The following is a 22,522-nucleotide window of genomic DNA, read 5'->3' as shown; positions in this document are numbered from 1 at the left end:
TCTTTTTGAATCCTTGATATTCCCCATTCCTGAAATTGATTTAAACTTTACAAAAGCAAGCAAAAATTTAGCATACCTGCTTCAGTTTTTTCAGGTCTTCCTCCAACTCAAGATTATCCAAAATCACAGCAACAAATGAACTTATTACAATCTGCAGTAAATAGACATTTTAATTAATTTTGATTTAAAACATCTTTAACAAGTTATCTGTATTATGGCTATAATACACATTTTTATGCTTTCATTCGTTTTTAAATAAGCCAATAAAAATTTCAATAAAATTCATAAATTGAAACAATCTTAGCACTGAATTAAATATATCAAAATAATCAGATCACAATTAAACCAGACTCTACTGATCTTGATACAAACTGTATAAACTTGAAATATCAAAACTACTTACAATTAAATTATTATAACAAAAATTGTCGTAAAATTAAATCTTCTTCCATGAGAAAGATTATCAAATATTGAAACATGCAGTAAAATCAAACTTAACATTTTTTTATTTTAAAACTTTCAAAACCAGTCCATACATTTCTCCATGCACCTATGCATATATTGAAATTATCAAGATAACATGCCATGTCATTATTATCTAACATCTTTTCATTATCCTAATACATACCATACAAGCAATGTGTATCATTCGAGTCAATGCATGTCAGCAATTGCTTGGATAAAAATACTACTGATAACCATGGAATTTTTAATAAAAATTATGAAAATATACTTGAATATGCTGAAGATAAACTACACTTCAATGGGAATTTAGTCTCATTTAAACAGTAAAGAAAAGATATAGAGCAGACTGTGAGTGTTACATTGACCTATGTATCATATTGCTAAAATAATCTAAATGATCTACAGAATGTGTCCTCCCCATTTTCAACTTTTTTTTTCATAAAACTATCCATGTCTAAGTTTTCTCAAATGCTGTGTTTGCTATTCTTTTTACTTTAATTCTATACTAGCTTTTGGAAAGCCAGAAAAACATCCAAAATAATTTTAATAACTGAAATACAAGATTTGATTGCTATAAAATAAATTCTGTAAGAATCATTTCTACCACTTTAAAAAATCTTTACCCCAAAAAATGTTAGATAATTAATTGTACATATGAAGAAAATACAGGATGTGTAAAACTATGTACAATGTTTTAAATTTCAAAAGGTGAGGTGAGGTAAATATAATATATCAACAAAACATATAAACTTCAGTAGAAACAGTTAAAAACATTAAAGGTTTTGTAATGAAAGAAACATCGAGTTTGAGGTTTGAAAAGCATTAAGGGTGAAGTCTGACAGGTTAGCTAAATCTAGGATACATTTGCCATGATGGGGTAGGAGTAAAAGAATTAATTTAGGTGGTGTTAATCAAGAGATATATTTACCATTAATTACCGTACTAAACCAATGAGAGATGACTCTGTGAAATGACATTCAAACTCTCAAAAACACAATTTATCAAATAACAATCAACCATATCTATACTGTTTCAAGAATTTTAGCAAATAAGAAATCTACCAATAAATAATTCTCAGTACCAAATAACAATAACTAGATTTAGATAACTTTGGCATAGATACCACAGTTCCCTCATTTTTTACTGAAATTTTAAATGATTATAACTTTTTGATGGTTTTTGGTGATCAAACCAAACCTAATACAGAATTGGATGGTACATGTATATTTTAAAAGGTTTGATAAATCAGTTCCGTCAATTTGAAAAACAGAAACTAAACCAACTGAAAAAAGATTAAGTCCAGCAATTTGATACATCAATATCTAGAGATCAACATTTGACGGACAAGGTATGGTAAACAAAAGGATGAGAACACCCATGAATCATCTGGAAGGAAGTATAATGACAAGAAGCAATATTCATCTCATTTTTCCACATATACAAATACAACAGTCTTACAACAACCTTTATATCCACAAATACAAATATATATACTGATCAATCTGGAGTCATTTTTAACTTTCTTTAAGCTCAAATAAACTTAAGAACTTCTTTTTTCGGTGTAACTATCTTTTTTTCCCTTGTAAAGTAAAAATACATCATACAATATCAAAAGTAACTGATAATACACTTTAAAAGTTTGGGTTTTTTTTAATTTAGAAAAGACCGATTGGTTTGCTCTTAATATGAATACTTTTTAAAACTAGTAAGGCCAGAGCCTGTGTCAATGAGTTTAAAACCAGAGCATTACTTCCTTTGAGCCTACATTTAACTTCTGTACAGTCAATACTTTTTTCTGAACTTGTCAAAAAGTTTAAATGTCTGCTTAGGCAGCTGTCTTTTCAAGAAGGTTTATATTTCAGTACATGTAATCTTTTTTGTATATCTTTCCATGTTTGCACTAAATTAAGAACAAATATTATCAATATATAATTTTAAATTAACTTTTTATTTATTAATAACAGTACCTTCTTTATGCTTTAAATTCAATCTATCAGCTTTAGCAACTGTAACTTAACACTAGTACATGTACCAAAGAAAGATACTTCCCTAATTTTCAAACCTAAGCATTTTAAAGCCTTGCATTGTAACTTTCATTCACAATTTTAACACAATGATCACAGTTGTGCTTTATTGCTCTCTTATGTTCAGTTTCAAATTCTCTTCATTTTCTTTACTAGTAATTAGAAGTCTCATATTATGGAAAAACATCTATAAAATGATGTTCATTCATGATATGAGAATAAAAAATGTCTGTTTGTTAAACATGACTTGTTTGTAATTTTTTCATTGTTGAAACTGCATGAACAGCAGATTTCTTCTATATATCATTGCATACATACTTCCATTTTTTTTTTACATTACTTATATTATTGACTTACTGCAACCTTCCTCCAACAGTTACCTAACAAGTTAAGCCTCCTAAACAGGCTTGCTTGGCAATATAAACCGCAATTTGGCAAAAACATCATCAATCAGAATACCATTAATGTGATTGGAGTTTCAACAATGAAAATGTTGCAGATGTTATAAATTTAGCAGGCTCATTGCATTTGCGCCAATTTAAACAGATAATGTAGTATTTCATTTGTACCAAAATAAAATATACTTAGTTATGTTATGTATGTAGCAACATTTTTCTGGTATATATATCTAAAATTAAGTTGCATCCCAGCATATCCAGTGTATTGAAAAAAAAAAGAAATCTTATAGAGACGCAAAAAAGAATTGCTGTGACAGTATATGGCAACAAACATTGTTTTACGGTGCAAACAACAATTTGGTGCAACTGAAATTGGTAAATATTGTGCTTTTACCTTGCTATTTCAATTTGTAAGAACTTATCTTGCTCATTATCATACTCCACCTACAGAAAACAGAAGTGAATAATACAATCTAAATTGTAAAATTATTGTTAATTCACACTTATACATTATTTGCGCAAGTGAAGCATTTTATTTGTGATATTTAATTATTTATAACTGAGTTAAATACTATTGGCACAAGTGATGCATTTTATTGTGATATTTAATTATTTATAACTGAGTTAAATATTATTGGCACATATGAAGCATTTATTTTGGCACAAATGAAATATGTATTGTTGCGCAAATAAAAGTGTTCTTTAGTGCAAATGCGAAGCGCGGAATTTAACAGCTGACTGATGTTATGATGCTAATTACAACAAACTCAAGACACAGGCTCTGTAAAAACTAATTTTATCTAAGTGTAATGCTGCTATGTGTGTGCCAAATTCAATTCCCTATCATAATAAATCATTTCTATCGTTACTATCAAAAATGAAAATAATGTCTAAATGTTGCAAAAAATCCTATTAAAAGCAAACCATGTTTCTACACTTACTTAACACAAAATTACCCAATCCACTTATAATCAATAACTACCATACAAAACACAAAATGTTACAAACAAAATTACTCCATCTATTTAATTCCACAGACAACTTACTCACCAATGTGACAAACAAGTGGTATAATATAAAATAGATTGCTACCAGCCATGCAACCTGACCCGTTCTCCTCATGGTCACCTGCATCACGTCAGTCCAACCTTTATTGGCTAAGATTTGAAACATAGACATGAAAGCCTGAAAGTGATTAGGTGAAATAGTTTAAGATGTGTGTAGTGCTTTAACTCTAGGTTTAATCTGTAGTGCACCTGAAGCTGTTTATACTGTGATCTACAAGACATTACTTAAACATGAATTATTTCCCCTTCATTGGTATATTAGCAAATGTATCCCAAAATCCTGGATGGTTTGAAGTGTGGAAAAATTTTGTAAGGTTTCCAGGAACTGGGTTGATAAATTATAACTGTTAGCAGAGTGGATTACACAAACATATGTGTTCTTAAATTTTGAAATTTTGTCAAAATAATTGTTTGTTACATCCAAAAAATATGCCCAACACTTCTATAATTGGAAGTGATCAACTTCAATAAATATTGCAAACATTTTGAAAGGTTTTGAGATGATAAAAAAATAGACCCCCTCCACTAACTTTGATTTAAAATATTAATCCAAATTCACACTCTGTTTTGCATCCAGCCTACAGTTCTTTAAAAAGAGGAAATAATTCATTTTATGCAGGAAACAGTTTTGATCTATTCTAATAAAAAGTATTCTTTATTTCCAGAAATCTAAAGCTTATAAATATTTCAACAATAAAAAATATGTTCAACTACCTATATATATATATCTCTAAGTAGTGCATATTAGAACCAGCAAAGGAAAACTTCTATAAGGAGCAATGGATTAAATCATAGCTGTTTCCTACAAAACTTTTATCAAAGTGAAAAACTTTTTCAGTGATAATTATAATTAGTAAAAACTGAACATGCTCACCCATACATCCAATTATTTAACATTCTGAAATCTAAAATTGTTATTTTTGTTTCACATATATGATGGTTATTATTTCTGAAATGCTTCAAGACATCTTCCTTAAAATTCCTGATGATAGTATTTGAAAACAGCCATTCTAATACTCTAGAATTTGCAGTTTTAGAATGTAATGTACTTTGAGTAATATTTTCAAAAGTGTACACCAAAACATTGTGTTAACTAACTATGTCTCACACAAAATGATTTCAATAGAACATGTGACATAATATCATTTTGTGTAGAAACAATGAAATTTCCCATTCTGATTTTGAATTGATGAATTCTCTTAAATTAAAAATTCATCAAAGTAAACAATCTTTGTGACTCATTTGACAGTTTTATACAATCTTACAACATATTTTTGCAAGCAGAAACCTATGTTGTAAGACTTTCCATGTGATGTTAATGGTCACCAAGTTGATTAAGTTAGAATATTCATTAGCATTTAAATATTTTTTTTATTCTACATTAATGCATTTTTGTTTCCAAAATGTACTTTTTCAAATACTATCACTTCATGCCATGATCAGCAACTCCATGAGATACTAGATAAACCTTTGGTTTGAGATACCACTGATGGAATGTTTCAGTCTACATTTCGTTATGAGATGACAGTTATGAAGTTTAAACAAAGACTATTATAGAAATATCGAACGTACTGATGACAATACTTTGATTAGGTGAAAAATTATTTTGGAAGACCATACCCCCCAAAAAAACTCCCTTTTCTGAATGGAACAATCAGATATCTAGTATCTAATGAAGTTGCCTCTACCAAATGATAATATTGTATGGGTCACTGCATCACAAACCATCTTGGTATTACCCTTACTTACCAATGTGACAAACAGATGGTAAAAAGTAAAGTATATAGATACTACAAGTGTCAATAACCATGAACCATGTGACTTCTCTAGAACACCGTCCATCACCTCTACCCAACCCTCCTGGGTCAGAATTTGAAACATGGACATAAAAGACTGCAGATAGTAACAATGAAATAATACTTCATTTATACACAAACTTTTATTGATAATCAGTTATTAGCCAGTGCTTTTTAAAACAGTGAACAATTACGATTTCAGTCATAAATAAAATCGGACACCATGCTCTATTTGCACTTTCCTTCCTCAGTGAACTGTTAAATCAGGGTCAAAACGTTAACTTGGCATATAATGTACAATAATGATATGAACAAATCTTCCTGATTAACTTTAACCAAAAAGATTAATATAAGAGCATCAGGTTTCACACTGTCACATTTCCATGTTCAGTGATCATTGAGATAGGGGTTAAAAGATATAGGAAGATTTGATTTGAGTGCCAATGAGACAACTCTCCACCCAAATAACAATTTAAAAAAAAGCTAAACCATTATAGGTCAATGTACGGCCTTCAACATGGAGCCTAAACCTGTATATTGGCATATAATTTAAAAAATAATCACATCAATTATTATGAATATGTGTACTAAGTTTCAAATATGATGTAACATAAAATTCCCGGTACACTAAATAGTAGCACCTTAACCTGTTACAGGATGGATGAACAGAATTTCATATGGATAGACGAACAGACCAATGTCCCACTACAATTGCTGGCGATACCAGCAGACTCAATCCAACTCGATTCATGTCACTTTTACAATATTTTCACTTTTTGTACCATAAATATCTAGCGAATTTATCTGTTTTCTTTAACTTTTGTGCTAGACATTCAATAAAAAAACAAATGAATAAAGCTCATATAAAAGTTCTCATTAATTAAATTAAATTCCTTTTGATATCTATAATAATAATTTGATAGTTTAGTGTTTCATGTAACTAAGTTGGATTTATAATAAAGTACTATTAAATATTTTACTTTAATATATACAACACAAGATCTAAACTTCTTTTCAATTCTTCTTATAATAATAAAATGTTACGTACATGTGGAAAAGTTGAAAACTTCTCAAAGTCTGGGATATTACAAAATAACTGCAGACTAATGCTGGAGGCTATGATCAACAAACTAATGGTCAGCATGATTAAACTTCCAAGTTTCTTCCCTGGACCAAATATCTGAAAATACAAGCATTGTGTATACCCGGTAGGTTTCTTAACATTTGGTTGAGGCAAACTAAAGTTAATAAACATAACATTGAGATTTCGAAAGTATCAAACATCATGTTCAATTGAATCATTTTCAAAAGTTCCAGAAAGCATATTAACAAACACGTTTAACTTCATTGCATACCATCCCTGTAACATACAAATAAAAGATGTATAGCAAGCAGCCATTTTAACTCAGTTCTCTGTAATGTTAGAACAGGAAACAATTAGCCGTTTCAGAATCTAATGCATCCTGGGTAATATTTTCAAAAGCGTACACCAAAGCGTTTTGATTGGTTTAAAACGTTATAAACAATGGAAATTCAACCAATGATGTAACATTAGATTCTCTTTGGGGTACGAACAATGAAATTACCCATGATGCTTTAGATTCTGAAACGGCCAATTCTTACCATCCTTTAAAGCAATTAAAAATTGAATATTTGAACCAATTATAAATCTATATCTTCAAAGCTTTGAAATTATATGCTTGACATTAGCACGATTCATTTGCAATGGGTAATAAAATTTCACAGAAATACTTCATTAACAAGAGGCTCTCAAGAGCCTGAATCGCTTATCTGAATTTTTGGTTTAATCTCTCATCAATGATTATTTTGGCTTTTCAATTTATTTAAATGTTCTTTGAATTGTCCTATTTTCTTCAAAAGCAAAAAAAATGCTCTAAATGCTTTCCTTTTTGAGATATAAGCCAAAAACTGCATTTGACCCCTATGTTCTATTTTAAGTAACGGCGGCCATGTTTTTTGACGGATCAAAAATCGAAGCACACACTTAGTGCAGGATAATCTAAGGAACAATCATGCTAAGTTTCATCCAAATCCATTCAGTAGTTTCAGAGGAGAAGATTTTTTAAAGTTAGCAAATATGATGAACTAATTGTGAAAAATTGTCATTAAAGGACAATAACCCCTTAAGGGGTCAATTGACAATTTTGGTCAAATAAACTTATTTGTAGATCTTACTTTGCTGATCATTTTTGCTGTTTACAGTTTATCTTTATCTATAATAATATTCAAGATAATGACCAAAAACTGCAAAATTTCCTTAAAATTATCAATTAAGTGGCAGCAACCCAACTATGGGTTGTTTGATTCATCTGAAAATTTCAGGGCTGATAGATCTTGATCTTATGAACATTTTTACCCCATGTCAGATTTGCTCTAAATGCTTTCGTTTTTGAGATATAAGCCAAAAACTGCATTTGACCCCTATGTTCTATTTTAAGTAACGGCGGCCATGTTTTTTGACGGATCAAAAATCGAAGCGCACACTTCGTGCAGGATATACTAAGGAACAAAAATGCTAAGTTTCATTCAAATCCATTCAGTAGTTTCAGAGGAGAAGATGTTTGAAAAATTGTTAACGACGACAGACGACGACGACGACAACGATGACCAATGACGGACGCCAAGTGATGAGAAAAGCTCACATGGCCTTTTAGGCCAGGTGAGCTAAAAATATGGTCTTTGTCATTCGTTAAAATCCTACCTTGAAACAAAAGTCTTCTAGCATTGGAGAAGCTTTCACCAATCTTACTACTCTGAGCACCTAAATAGTGATAAGTATTGTTAATTTCATGAAACATTTCATTCCAAGATATATCATAATTGCATGTTTAAATAAAAGAAATGTTTTATGTTTCATTTCATTTTCTTTTACTTTATTGTTTTACAATAACAAGAACTAGGTATAGTAAAAGTCTTTTGAAAAAGGAGATAATATTGTCAACATGTTGTTTAATAAATATTAAGTCAAGTTTTTTTTCAAAATGGTTGAATTCAAATTCATTCAGGGATTACAGGTTGGTTGGGCAAACTTACTTCTAGTCAGAAACTACATCATTGTATCTAGTGTTTATCATGTCATCTTTGAACAAAAAGTACTTTGTTTCAAATTCCTATTTCCTACTACAATTCAATTAAAATTGAAAGATAACTTGGGGTTGCAAGTTTAGGCCAGCTGTGTTACATATTTAAGCCAAATGCCTTTTTTTCCTTATAAAAACCTTTTAAGTCGCATTCCCTTCAATGTAGCTTTACCTGGAAATATGTGAGTTGTGTCCTGTATAATTTAGGGATAATATGAAGAGTAGTTCCAATTGCTAACAACAGCTCAAATTTATGTAATGATCTTCTCAGATACCCATACAGTCCTAAACACCAAATCTTGAATATAGCTTCTAAGTCAAACAGTAAGGTGAACACAACCTGAAAAATGCAGAAATATTCAACATTAAATTTTGTCTTTACAATTTCTTTCATCAGTATAAATAAAAGGAATGAAGTGAATTGGGTTAGATTCTACTACATAAATAACAGAGTCAAATTGACCAGACATATCCTCAAAGGAAACTTAAAATTATTCAATAGTATATGCGATCCATTCAGAAATTATTGCAATGTTGTTATAAATGCACGGCTCTGTGTGCAGGATTTTCTCGTGTATTGAAGACCCATTGGTGGCCTACAGCTGTTTTCTGTTTTTTGGTCAGGTTGCAGGGTATCAGCTAGGATTTTGAGGGCTTTAGTCACTTTTGCGCGTGATAAAAATCAGCCTTATTTTTTATAATAGCAAGGGGTTAGGATGTTTATCAAACTATCTATACATATATGTCCAAGTCCTTCAAGGACTAGTCTAGGATCTTTGAAGACTTTAGGATTGCTAATGTAGGCAGTTATTAGCAATATTGCATGAATTGACTGATGCTAAGATATGAAGATAAGAACAGGGATCTGGTAATATGGTTCACAACTTCACTTTAGTTATTTTCAGGGGACTCCCCTGATAAACAAAAGTTGGGTGCCTCTATTTTTTAAACCACTGCACAAATGAACTTGTAACGACTTGTTCACTTCACAATCATTTATATCCTTGAAATTACGTTTAAATACATATTTGGAATCAATTTCTTTAATATTGGAAAGAATGATCTGCATCTATACTTAATGTGACGATTCTAATAACTGTACACTGTAGATCACGTTTACTTTCGATTTTTAAACGAAATGAAATCACAACGGGAAGTGACAATTGAATAATAATTTCAGAACAAAACCGGATTCATCTTCGAACTTTTACGCATGCGCATACATAGAACAGGAAGCACCTGTTTGCAAGTGAAAATATTTACATTTTGAATAAAATTCATTCTTTTTAATCGAAGTTGTCGAAAGTTTTAGATGAAGTATATCGAAAATATGATCGTAAGGGAAATATTGAAATTAAAATAAAGGTGAACTGTCCGGGAAGTTTTTTAATTTTGTACAAATGACGAAAATACGACAGAATTGTGAGAAATGATAAAATGAAATGCTGACTGAGAGATTATTATGATGGTCATTTATGAGGTTTTATAATAATAATTAAGGGATTAGTGACCCATCTGATTGGCGATAGGCGGATTACTTGTGAATGTCATCACAACTTTTAACACCTTTGGTAAATGTTAATTACCTGAGGGTCATAAACTTGTCAGAAACATAAAGACAGGTAGAATTCAAGTAATTTGAAGTGTAAATATTTTTAAACTTTCCAAATTTAAGTGACGAAATTGATATGATTTTTTTCGTCATTTCGAAAACCTTTTCTTAAATAACGAAAGTGACGAGTGCTAGCAAAATCACTGAGGTTGTTGTCTCTTTGAATCATTCCCAATGTACCCATGAACCTCAAATATAAATGTTCAACAAGCTACAAATTTTCAATATGGTTGTCTAAAGATGTTGGCAAAACAAAGAAATCAAATATACAACAAAATGCAGGTTTTCATCATTCCATGAAAAAATTGGTACCCAGGAAAATAAATGAATCCTAAGAACTTGTTCATTTGTCAATTAAAACAAACCTCAGCATAATAGAATCCATCTGGTTTCCCATCATTAAATTTAGTTTTGTAATCAAATGAGAGATTAGCTCCTGTGATACTACTGGCTAACACTAGACATAGAATAAAAGTATGGAAAGCATTGGAGCACAGTATCTTCTGGAAGAAAGGTGGAGCCAGGCCTTTAGCTTTGTTCTCATCTATAAGTACCATCCTCCACACATTACCTTCAGAGCTAATCACCTTCAAAAAATAATTTTGCAATTATTGTACCCAGCTTTCAGTCCACAAATCTTTTAATTTACTTCAAACAATAAAAACCCATTTGTAAAGTTCTGTTTATTTATTTTTAAAATGCAATTGTTGATTGTAATTCACTCGGTCAGTGTTTGCAAACCACAAAGAACAATACGATTGTAATTAGAAATAAAAAACAACAGCAGATAGTTTTATATTTTCCTATGAATATATTAAATCGTCATCAGAATTTCAATATGATATTGCACAAACAGACAATCTTAACATAAAGTTGTTTGCCTCCAAAGGATAAAAATCATTATTTTAACATGATGTTCTTCAAATGCTGTGGTACACTCTCATGGTAAAATATGAATATATTCATGTGTTAGCTTCTTGGCTTTGTCATGATTTGTTTTGGCTGTTTTTATATACTCCTATGTAATATTAGTATTTTTTTTAGGAGTTACACGAGGAAACCAGCATAAATGATGTATTCATTAATGATGTAAAAATATAAGCATTCTGTAGAAAAATACGCTGAAAGTCGTTCAAACATGAAAACTTAACATAAACAAATGAGGATAAGACTTTGTTGAAAGCTAATTGCTTGAGAAAAATAGTTTGCATAAAAGGCCAACTTTAGGCAAAATCAATGTAAATTCAAGGCCGACGATTTATTTCTTAAATACAGACTCCTCATCTATTAGAAATGGATTATTTTTAGCTATAAAAACAGTTGTTAGGCCAGGATTTTTTAATTTGTTGGTTTACGGATCCGCTGACCCGATTTTGCCGATTTCCAAAATAAAAATAAAATCTAATTTTCAGGCTTTTTTTTATTCTCGCCGACCCTAAGAAATGCATTATCCCTGAAAAATAATTAAAATATCCTTTTTTATGAAATAAAATGCATTAATCACTAACAGAAGTGATGACACTTTCTGTTGTGAAAAATGAAACTTTCAGTTTACGTTTCTAAAAATAGACAAATCAATTATTAATGACCTTGAAATGTTGTTTGCGCAAATAATTTTGCGGAACGAAACCTGTGTTTAAAACCAATTACACAAAAGTTCGTTTCCCTTATTTGTCACCAGTCCGTAAGATGCATGTTCTCATATAAATAGACTTGTCCAAATGAGGACAGGTGGAAGTTCAAGACATCAAATTAAAATACTGAGTTTTAACAAATCATTTGATATTATCTTGTTTCATAGATAATAAAAAAAATATCGTCCATTTGGATAAAAAACGGGAATGCATGACAACAGATTATTTAACCTGATATTCTCGTTTTTCCAATGGACGAGTCTATTACGTTTTTGACACTTGTGTTGAAACTTATTTTCATACGACGTTTTTACTTTTTTTTTCTCTATCAGTTTTCGTGCTTATTATTTTTCACCAAGTTTTGATTAAAAGCTAAGTCAAATAACTGACGTGAATCTGTTTTTCTAGTTTGTGAATTGACGATTTAATTTCGTCTTTGTCAGTGTACCCCCCCCCCCCCCCCCCCCCTTTTTTTACGGGAAATTATTAGACAATGTCATGTGATGTTTACAGCTGAGCAATAATAATTATCAAACTAAAATTTAAGAACATTGAAAAAATAGTATGACAAACATATATTAGAAAGGTGAAATATATTTTTATTTTGCATATCAGTTTTCTGTCTTGAAAGATCTTTTTTTCTTTTTTTTTCCGACCGACCGACCCGACTTTTTCATGGAGAAAATCCGTAAACCAACAAATTAAAAAACCGTGGCCTTATGACTAAACTTCGGAAGTTATACTGTAAATGACCATTATATTGATTTACCTGAGAGGAATCTGAGTCTGCTGCACTCCCTCTTGGACCCCACATATGTTGAAACTGTACCCTAATCTCTGCTACTGATTCAATTATAACAGCTATAAATATGTTCTACAAAAAACAATGGATTAAAGTTACAACTATGTACTCTGATCTCTCCTACTGATTCAATTATAACAGCAATAAATATGTTCTACAAAAAATAATGGATTGAAACTACATGTTGTATGTTAAACAATAAATCAACAACAGAAAAGTAATATTCAAGTCATTTAACATTTTTCATCTTTCAATGAAATAGCAACATATTTTCACAACTTTAGCTATTAAAATGTTATTTTTATCAAATTTTATGCATGGATTTCAAACTACAAAATGTAGGTCAACCAATATCATAATATTATTATAAAGTAACAAAGTGGTCATATCACAGATGCTGATTAAAAATTTGTCTGCTTTAATAAAAAAAAATTAAAAAAATGTGTCTATTTTTCAACAAAAATGACTAATCTTTATACCTTTACAAGCCAAGCCATCAGAAATATCAAGGATATGAAGTAGAGATAGGCTAGTGCTGATGGTAAACTGTCTAAAGCATCGTACATCATAAATACCCAGCCTTCCTGAGATCCTGCCTCGTATACAGTAAAAAAACTAGTTACTGAAAATCAAATATTTTGATAACATTAAAAACAACAAATAAAAGTTAACTGATTAAATGGTACTTAATAATTGTTTAAAGAGACAATAGTGACTAAAATTAGGAATTAATACAAATAAATCTATCTATAGTAACCTGTCAACAATACTAGATATGAGCATATTACTTATTTTGGAGCACATATTGTCTCAAGGGTATAGTGTATTTTTACATGAATTTGGAGGTAATTTTGGTTTATTTAGGTGTTGATTTAGGAAATGCTGGTACTCCTGACTGTTACTAAAGTTCAAACTTTGCTTCCTCCTTCTATATCTTTTATCAATACTGGTACAAACTGTTCTGAGAATTTTGATACAAGTGAATTAATTAAAATAGTACATACAAAACTCATCAAATCCATCAAATCCTCTCTTTGACTTTGCCAGTTCAAGTGCCATACATTTCATCCCTTCAGGACATTGATAGCCATATTCAGGTACAGGAGAACAGAAAGCATCAGGTATGGCTAGATCAAGAATTGTTAAATCACTATAAAAATAAACAACAAGTTCAATCAATAACAAACTTTTTGTTAAGACTTCACAATTTCTCATAGAAACAAGAATGTGTCCCCAGTACATGAATGCCCCACTTGCACTATCATTTTCTATGTTCAGTGGACCGTGAAATTGGGGTAAATACTCTAATTTGACATTAAAAGAAAAAAGATCATATCATAGTGAACATATGTATTAAGTTTGAAGTCGATTGGACTTTTACTTCATCAAAAACTACCTTGACCAAAAACTTTAACCTGAAGCAGGACAGACTGACAGACGAACAGACGGACGAACAGACACACAGACCAGAAAATATAATGCCCATCTACTATCGTAGGTGGGGCATAAAAAGCAAATAGAAGCTTTTTTGATAAAAAATTATATTCAGAGCGTGAAAAAACATTAGAGGTTAATATAAGATTTGGAAAAGCCAACATGTACCTTATAACAGCTATTTTTACAACTCCAATGAGTAATGATATTTGCTGCATTTCTTTTATCAATTTTTTTGAAATTTCAACTTATAAAATCGAGCAACTACATTTTTTTTGTACTATCACAAATATACTTTGTATAATAACAAGGAGCAGTTAACTATCTTGATTAAAAAGTCATAGAATAAAACCGTTGTTGACTTTTTGTATCAATTGATACAATGATTTATCAACCTCATCTAAAGTCAATAATTGTATAAAAACATATGTGTCAGGGGTTGTTTTTGCTAGATTTAGACATTTGGAAGTCTTATCTAGTTTTGTTTCTTATTGGATTGTTGTCTCATACATGTTAAACCACATTTCCATAATATAACATATACAACTAGAAATTTAACAGTAGCTGCATGTTTTTCTTATAAAACAAAAGGTTACATTACATGTCAATGTACAAATATACACAAGATATCTACAAAACATATTTTTTTCCTGTAAATATGTAAAGCAAAATTATATCCGGGTGAGATTTGATCCGGAGGAAAATATGTCACAGTAGTTGTTGTTATTTTTTTATCCTAAGGAAAATATTTCCCTGGGATATTTTTTCCTTTGCTGTGAAATTCTATCTGGGTAATTAACTTATTGAATAGTTATTCGAAAAAAGTTATCCTTTAAAAATACTATGAAATAATAATAGTGTATTTGAATTAAAGCCAAATAGTTAAAAAAAAAAAATGTATTATAATGGGAATAATTTCACAAATTAATTGAAAAAATTTCCTGAAATATTAAAGTCAATATCATCCTTTTAAAAAGAAAATTATCATGAAACATAGGGAAGAAAACCAGAAGTAATTTCAAAGATCGTAATTGGGAAATAATATCATGATTAAATAAGGTTAGTGAAATACATGTAAAAGTGAGTTGTTTTCAGATCTCAGTACAAATATAAATGTAAAAGTAAGGTAGAAATATAGTTGCATTACTACTGTTAACAGTAATAGAAGAATTTGATTATGATGATAATTTTAACTATATAAACTATATAAATAGTTTTGTCTGGGGACAGAGATGTAGTTGTTGATTATATGGAAATCAGATAAGTCATAGCATAACAATATACTGGAACAAAAGCATGTTTAACAGCTGGATAGTATTTACCTGTGAAATGTTATCTGTCTTATTATATCAAGTTGTAAGTCATCTTTTTTATATAAATGAATATAAAAAAAATAAGATTCAAGGAAAAATATATTATATTAACATATACTAGTATATCTTTAAAATATAAATTCCTCATAATTACCTCCCTTTGATAAATTATTCAAATGTGTTCTACCTTTGTGAAACATTTTATAATTATAGTCAGGTATATATTGATTGTGAGTAACTTACATAGTAGTTAATGGGACTCTATTTCACACGGTTCTGTGAAATATAGTACGGCAAATATATACCGGTACATACTGTCCGCATAACACAGGTAGATTTTCACTCCTCTGGAAAAAATTAACCTGGGAAATACCATGCCTGGAAAAAAATTACCGGGACAAATTATCCTCAGGATAAAATATCACAGAGGAAGAAATAAACCGTTACAAATACACGTACCTTGTACTGTTGACATGATTCTTCACACAGTGATGTCTCAGCTCACCAAAGAACTGTACACCAAGAATACCATACAATGACATAAAGAACAGGAAAAATATGGAGACATTATAAACCTGTCGACCGGAACGTCTGAAAAAAATATTTCTTATATATAATTGTTGTTGTAATAATGAATTAAGTAAGCATGAGAATAACAACTTTTAAATCCATATAAAATTAAAATCAGAATATATCCATCTTTGACAATTAAATACATGTATACATAATTATCTATACTTGTGCGACAAACATCTTCCCATCTGATTTTTTAAACTTTTGTTCTTATCTTGTGCTTTAATCAACTGTCCTATGTAATGAATGTTAGTGGAGGATTGAACACTCACACATATGTTTAACCCATTCCCATTCATTTTACATGTAATGCAGTTGTGGTTGTTTAAAGTCTGACACATCCATTTTTGTTTATTGTTTTATAAGCCTAAATCAATCTTTTAATTGGGATTTGTTTTCAATCCTGGTGCCTTTTACAGCTGACCATCCAGTGTGGCTCATTGGTGAAGGACTTCCAATGATCTATAATTGTTCTAATCTTTGGTCTTTAACTGATAGTTGTTTAATTTGCAATTAAACGACATATCCTCCTATTGTGTATATATACTAACTTGAAAATTGAATTTATCCTAGCTTTTGGCAGTTGGAATTTCAGAAATACTCGGAAGACTCTGATGAGTATAAGTGGCCTTGGACATCTCAAAACAGAAAGATACCATTCTTGTTGTACTATGTCTGTCATCTCAAACACCTGAAAACAACACAAATTTTGTATTATAACAACAGACAAGCTTCCTGTAAAGAACCATCAACAGGATCAATTGTGTCAATGTCAAATCAAGTAATGAGCATACAGTGATTATGTGTCATGAATTGATTACACCATGTCCTTCCATTTCAATAATAAACAATTATATGTCATATTGGAATATTGCAGTTTTAAAATCAGAGTTTTGGTTAACAAAATAAAAATCTACATGTACAACAAAACACAAAAGTGACAATACTGTGTGGTTTCTTAGCTTTTAATTTAAGTCAAGAGCATAAAGAGATTTTGTGTTATGAATTACATACCTCTTCTATTACATTGAATTAAAATAAAGGTTATATTGAAAATTGAACAGAGTGAAAATATTGGTATCCATCAATAAAACTAATTAACATTTTTTTCTTGCTTACCTGTAGGATTACAGACACCCACAAAAACAATACCATAAACCCATCAAACTGGCACCATCTATCTTTTAAGTAAGCATTCTCACCCTACAAACACAATTAAAATACAGCTATTTATGATGATAAAAATCTATGAAACCAAGAGGTAATGAACTTGAAAGTCATTATCATGCAAGTGTAAGAAAAGACTTATTCTATGAGTAAAGTTTCTATTCTTTCCTTTTCTTAATATCTTTTTTTTTATTTTACATGCCTTATATTTTAAAGTTACTTTGGAAATAGTGTTATTGTGTGGGTTTTTTTCAAACTTAAAAACATTTTTGTGGCTTGAATGACTAAAAATTTTTAAATTACTAAAAGAGTAATGCCAAGGCTCCGTGTTGAAGGCCTTACTTTAACCTATAATGGTTTAATTTTTAAATTGTTATTTGGATGGAGAGTTGTCTCATTGGCACTCACACCACATCTTCCTATATCTAGTTCAGTCTTGAAAACTGATATATACATGTACATGTATGTGTGAGAAGAGAAACAAGTAAAAACTATATTGTTTATATTTACCTTATAAATACCTCTAATATGCATTTTGGCAATCATCTCTGCAGTAAAGAGGAAGGTAACAATCAGGTCAAAAATGAAGGTCAAATATTCCAAGCCTTTATTTTCTTCAAATGTTTTTGGGGTATTCATGCTAACAGAGAGAATGCTAACAAAGGCACATAACCGGAGCAATCTCCTGACAAACGCTCTATTGACCCAGTCGATGTCTGCATTATCATTCAAGTTCTCGTCTGGACCATAATCTGCCACTGGGTAGTTTTCCTTGAAACTGGTCTTGCGGTTTACTAACATGTTCACCATTTTGATTAATATGAGTTTGAACTGATAGTAAATTTTGATTTTATATTTTAGCAATTTTTTTACACATCTTTAATGTTTAACCCTGTTTTGGTTTACATTCTCAAAGTTGAACAAATAAAATATTTTCTATTTCCATCATAGAATCTTATAGCTATATTTATGAAATTGCATGTCTGAAAATCTGAGTCTGTTATTGCTTGCAACCAGAGGGTTAACTGAAAAAATAAAATAATAAGAATATATATGCATACATGTATGGTTGTACATGTATTACAAAAAAATAGATTTGCACAAGCAAGGAATACAAGCAATTCCAGTTTAACTCCTGAGCTTCAAAATATCATACAAAAAAAAAAACTTTAATCCAATATTTAAGAATTTTATCATTTTGAATATAGGAACAATCAATTTTGTACATACATGTACATCTAAGTTCCATCATACAATCTTATAGCTATATATATGAAATTGCATGTCTGAAAATCTGAGTCTGTTATTGCTTGCAACCAGAGGGTTAACTGAAAAAATAAAATAATAAGAATATATATGCATATACATGTATGGTTGTACATGTATTACAAAAAAATAGATTTGCACAAGCAAGGAATACAAGCAATTCCAGTTTAACTCCTGAGCTTCAAAATATCATACAAAAAAAAAACTTTAATCCAATATTTAAGAATTTTATCATTTTGAATAAAGGAACAATCAATTTTGTACATACATGTACATCTAAGTGATTATATAATTTGGCAAAATTATCATAAATGACTATAGGAAAAATCTATTAATCCATCATATTAAAATATATATTTGTTTAATATTTATTCTAGAATGATTTTTTTACTGTCTATAAAGAAATAAAAATAAAAATAACCTGGCTAAATAACCTGCGTAGAGAGTTATTACAAAGTGTGCACCACATTTTTTATGTTATTTCGAATAGACAGAATTTTTTTTTAAAGTAATTCCTTATAATTTAATTTTAAATTCCAATTTAAGCCGGGGTAAATCATGAAAAAATTTTGATGACGTCACGATCACTTGACAAACTTATGTTTATGGGCTGATACACAAAACACTGTCAGCCAATCATAAGATGTGTTATATCCAAAATTAAATTGTGAAGTAATATGACAGTATGCATAATTTTTTAGGGGAAATGCAACTGAGGGTGTGTTGCGTCCAAGATAATTATATATGCAAATTGGCATTTGTAGGCCACACATACCCACCTCCTGTTTTATAATAAAATTTAATTGGATGGGGAATCATATGCAAAATATATGTGGAATTTATCGCAATTTGTGAATAAATTGATTACTACATTTGTACTAAGTTATATAAATATTAAGGTTGGAGGAGTTACTGGACTGTATCGTATATGTGAATTTTTTCTTAGTAGTCTTAAAACAGTAGAGTGTGGCTACTTTTAATTTTTAATTTATATCATGCTTACTACTTGTTCTAACACCAGAGGTTGTGCAGACACTGCCAATAAAATAAACTCAACATCCTCTTTTTTCTTTAACAGAAATTAAAAATATAATTAAGGAATGACTGTAATATTTTTTCTGTCGATGAAAATATTACATAAAAAATTTGGTGCACACTAAATAACGCGTGTAGCGAGTTATTTAACAGTGTGCACCAATTTTGTATGTTATTTCAAATAGACAGGAAAAATATTAAAGTCATTTCTTATAATTTAATTCTAAATTCCATTTTGAACCGTACAAAACCATGAAAAATGTTGATGACGTCACTGTCATAATGACTAAATTGTATCTATGGACTCATAACAAAATAATGTCAGCCAATCAGAAGACGTGTTACATCCAAAATTAAATTATTTAAAAATAATTCCAAGTTCAAATACATGTAATCATGTAATAGCCTGTTAGGCCTGTTAGAAGGGAAATGTGTAAAAAAAAAGTGTTTAAAGTCAATCTATTCATGCGTGTGTCTCCTCCTCATCAATCTCAGTAAGATTTGTTTGGAGGTTTTCCATACTATAAAAACAAAATGAATGATGTGAGGGGATGTCACTCTGGCCTGGGAACAGTATATCTAAGTTAATATATATGTTCCTGCTCTGGCCAACCCCATAGGGGGTTGACAGCTTGGAGCCGTCTTTCCCCAAAAAAGTACCTTGACCAAAGCCTTTCACCTGAAGTGTGACAAAAGGGCGGACGGACGAGCGGACGCACAGACCAGAAATGATCCTCACTATCGTAGGTGGGGCATAAAAACAAAAATTCATTAGGCCTAACTTTTATTGGCCGATCCATTGCATTATGGTACTTCTGAACCGAAATTATTGTCTACAGTTAATACTTTTGTCCGTATGCCGTAAGTCAATATTTCATAGGAAACAGTATTCTATCAGGTTACAAGTATGCTATACCTTTACCAGATTTTCTGATCTACTCTAAAACCCGCTGTAAATTATCATAAACTGATCTGTTCATATTTTACAAATGTTGTTATTGTTTCCATCTTGAATATCGATTAGATTATCAGTGCCCGGATGTTCAGCAGCTGAAACTATAAATACAGTGCGCGACAAATGATAGATTCCAAAGTACACGTGTATCCGCTGTGGTATCGATAGCAGTGCATATATATCGGCTATTCGCTATTCATAGTCACTTTACAAATCCTTGCATTGACAGAAACATATAGTACCTGGCCAAACTGCATTTTTTTGCTATCACATAATTTCAGACAATCATTTGAGAGTATTTATGGTTTATATCAACAATGCCTTTAAATACGTAGTTTGTTTTTGTTTTCTCTTGATCTTCTGTTGATGTGAACACATAAAATAAAATATTATAATTTAATTTGGTTGAATCAATATAATGAATTTCTGAACAGAAAACTAATGTTTATGTTTATTTTGTTAAAAAATGAAAATGGTCCACCAAAAAATTTTATAAACAATTAAACCTGTCACAATTCTACTTCTATTGGTACCAAGTTGCTTAAAATCAAACCAAAACTGACACTAAAATATTTGTTGAAACACTGTTTTATATACAATTTATATATAGCAAAAAATCTGAAGTGACGAATACGTATGGCCACACTCTGTAGTATACAATCGTAGGATATCTCAAATATCGAAACTGTTATCTAATTTATTATGAGTAATAATTTGATTCTTGGAATTCGGCAATGCACATTTCGAGTAATAGTACTTTTTAAAAGTAGAATAGAATAGAATAGAATATTTTAGAATAGAATAGAATAGAATATTTTTATTTCCAAATTAGGGCCCCAGGAGGGCATATGATACAGACAATATTATTATAAACATTAACATATGCAATACACACATAATAAAAGATATATAACAGTGTTATAAAAATTATAAAATAAAATAATATACCACAGAAAATACACTCAAAATAGTAGCAATGTATTATTATTCAATGAATACTATGTTGAAATTGACTCAAGTGCACCCGGTAAGTGTATCTTCACTTTAAAAAGACAAACATGAGGCATTAGTATTAAAGTTTCGTCTTCAAAAGAATCATCAGTGACACGCTAATAAAAAGGCGAAAAGGCTAAATAAAGTACGAAGTTGAAGCGTGTTGTAGACCCAAAATTCCGAAAGGTTTTCCAATTACAGTTAAGAAAGTCTATTGCTGCTATTAAAAAAATGCAGAAAATCTTAAAGTTTGCCGAAAAAATGAATGTACGCGTAAATGCAAAGATCTGTAAAGCAACGCTTCATAAAACGGGATAGTTGCATAACAACACAACATTAGAACACACTAATTATATATAAAACGATCAATTGAAAATGGCCATCACTCGTCGGTACTGAGGATAACATTAACAAATTGTAAAAAAAACCAAGACAATTAGTATCGATTGACAATCGACAACATTGAATTTTCCTTAAATAGAGATTCTATACTGAAGGCATTAATACATCTTACATGAAATAACAACAATCATGTATTACCATTACATTGTGTAACCGTGCAGAACTTACTTACACTTGGAGATATTTTAACAACAAATTCATCTGAAAATGCAATTTTATTGATGAAACTAACAATTCTTTGTTCAAATATGTTGAATAAGCATATGCTTTAATCATTTAACAGATTGCATATATGCTTCAATTGATTTGAATGAAACAGGGAAAACATTTGTATGAAAAGAAATGGCAATGGAATTATACAATATTAGTTAAACAGAAACACGATAAAGCTTTTGATTAACTAGTTTATTTATTGCATCAATAAATATATACAAAGCAAAATCTGCAACACAGTACTCTGCAATAATGTTCAAATACTTTTAGAT

At 30.1% G+C, this 22,522-nt stretch overlaps 1 protein-coding gene across 2 annotated transcripts in view; it reads right to left on the bottom strand.

Annotated features, from left to right (window-relative positions):
* The window catches only part of LOC134687619 (sodium leak channel NALCN-like), a 58,822-nt gene extending 40,413 nt beyond the window's left edge, over window positions 1-18,409 (bottom strand). Inside the window, exons 1-13 of one of the 2 annotated variants that reach the window (XM_063548056.1) lie at window positions 17,897-18,409; window positions 17,339-17,422; window positions 16,771-16,910; window positions 16,106-16,237; window positions 13,904-14,049; window positions 13,379-13,521; window positions 12,867-12,971; window positions 10,829-11,050; window positions 9,024-9,191; window positions 8,473-8,532; window positions 6,799-6,930; window positions 5,704-5,847; window positions 77-151 (exon numbers count right to left, since the gene is read on the bottom strand). In XM_063548056.1, coding sequence (XP_063404126.1) covers window positions 77-151; window positions 5,704-5,847; window positions 6,799-6,930; window positions 8,473-8,532; window positions 9,024-9,191; window positions 10,829-11,050; window positions 12,867-12,971; window positions 13,379-13,521; window positions 13,904-14,049; window positions 16,106-16,237; window positions 16,771-16,910; window positions 17,339-17,422; window positions 17,897-18,196 — 1,851 coding nt within the window. In that variant the 5' untranslated portion in view covers window positions 18,197-18,409. Of the gene's footprint in view, window positions 1-76; window positions 152-3,937; window positions 4,073-5,703; window positions 5,848-6,798; window positions 6,931-8,472; window positions 8,533-9,023; window positions 9,192-10,828; window positions 11,051-12,866; window positions 12,972-13,378; window positions 13,522-13,903; window positions 14,050-16,105; window positions 16,238-16,770; window positions 16,911-17,338; window positions 17,423-17,896 lie in introns of both variants that reach the window. The other variant, XM_063548066.1, reaches the window with a different exon arrangement.
* Between the last annotated feature and the right edge of the window lie 4,113 nt (window positions 18,410-22,522).

The sequence above is a fragment of the Mytilus trossulus genome, chromosome 1 (genome assembly GCF_036588685.1).
Source record: "Mytilus trossulus isolate FHL-02 chromosome 1, PNRI_Mtr1.1.1.hap1, whole genome shotgun sequence".
NCBI lineage: Eukaryota > Metazoa > Mollusca > Bivalvia > Mytilida > Mytilidae > Mytilus > Mytilus trossulus.
The sequence above is the reverse complement of the archived record's forward strand: the minus strand, read 5'-3'. Positions and strand labels throughout refer to the sequence as shown.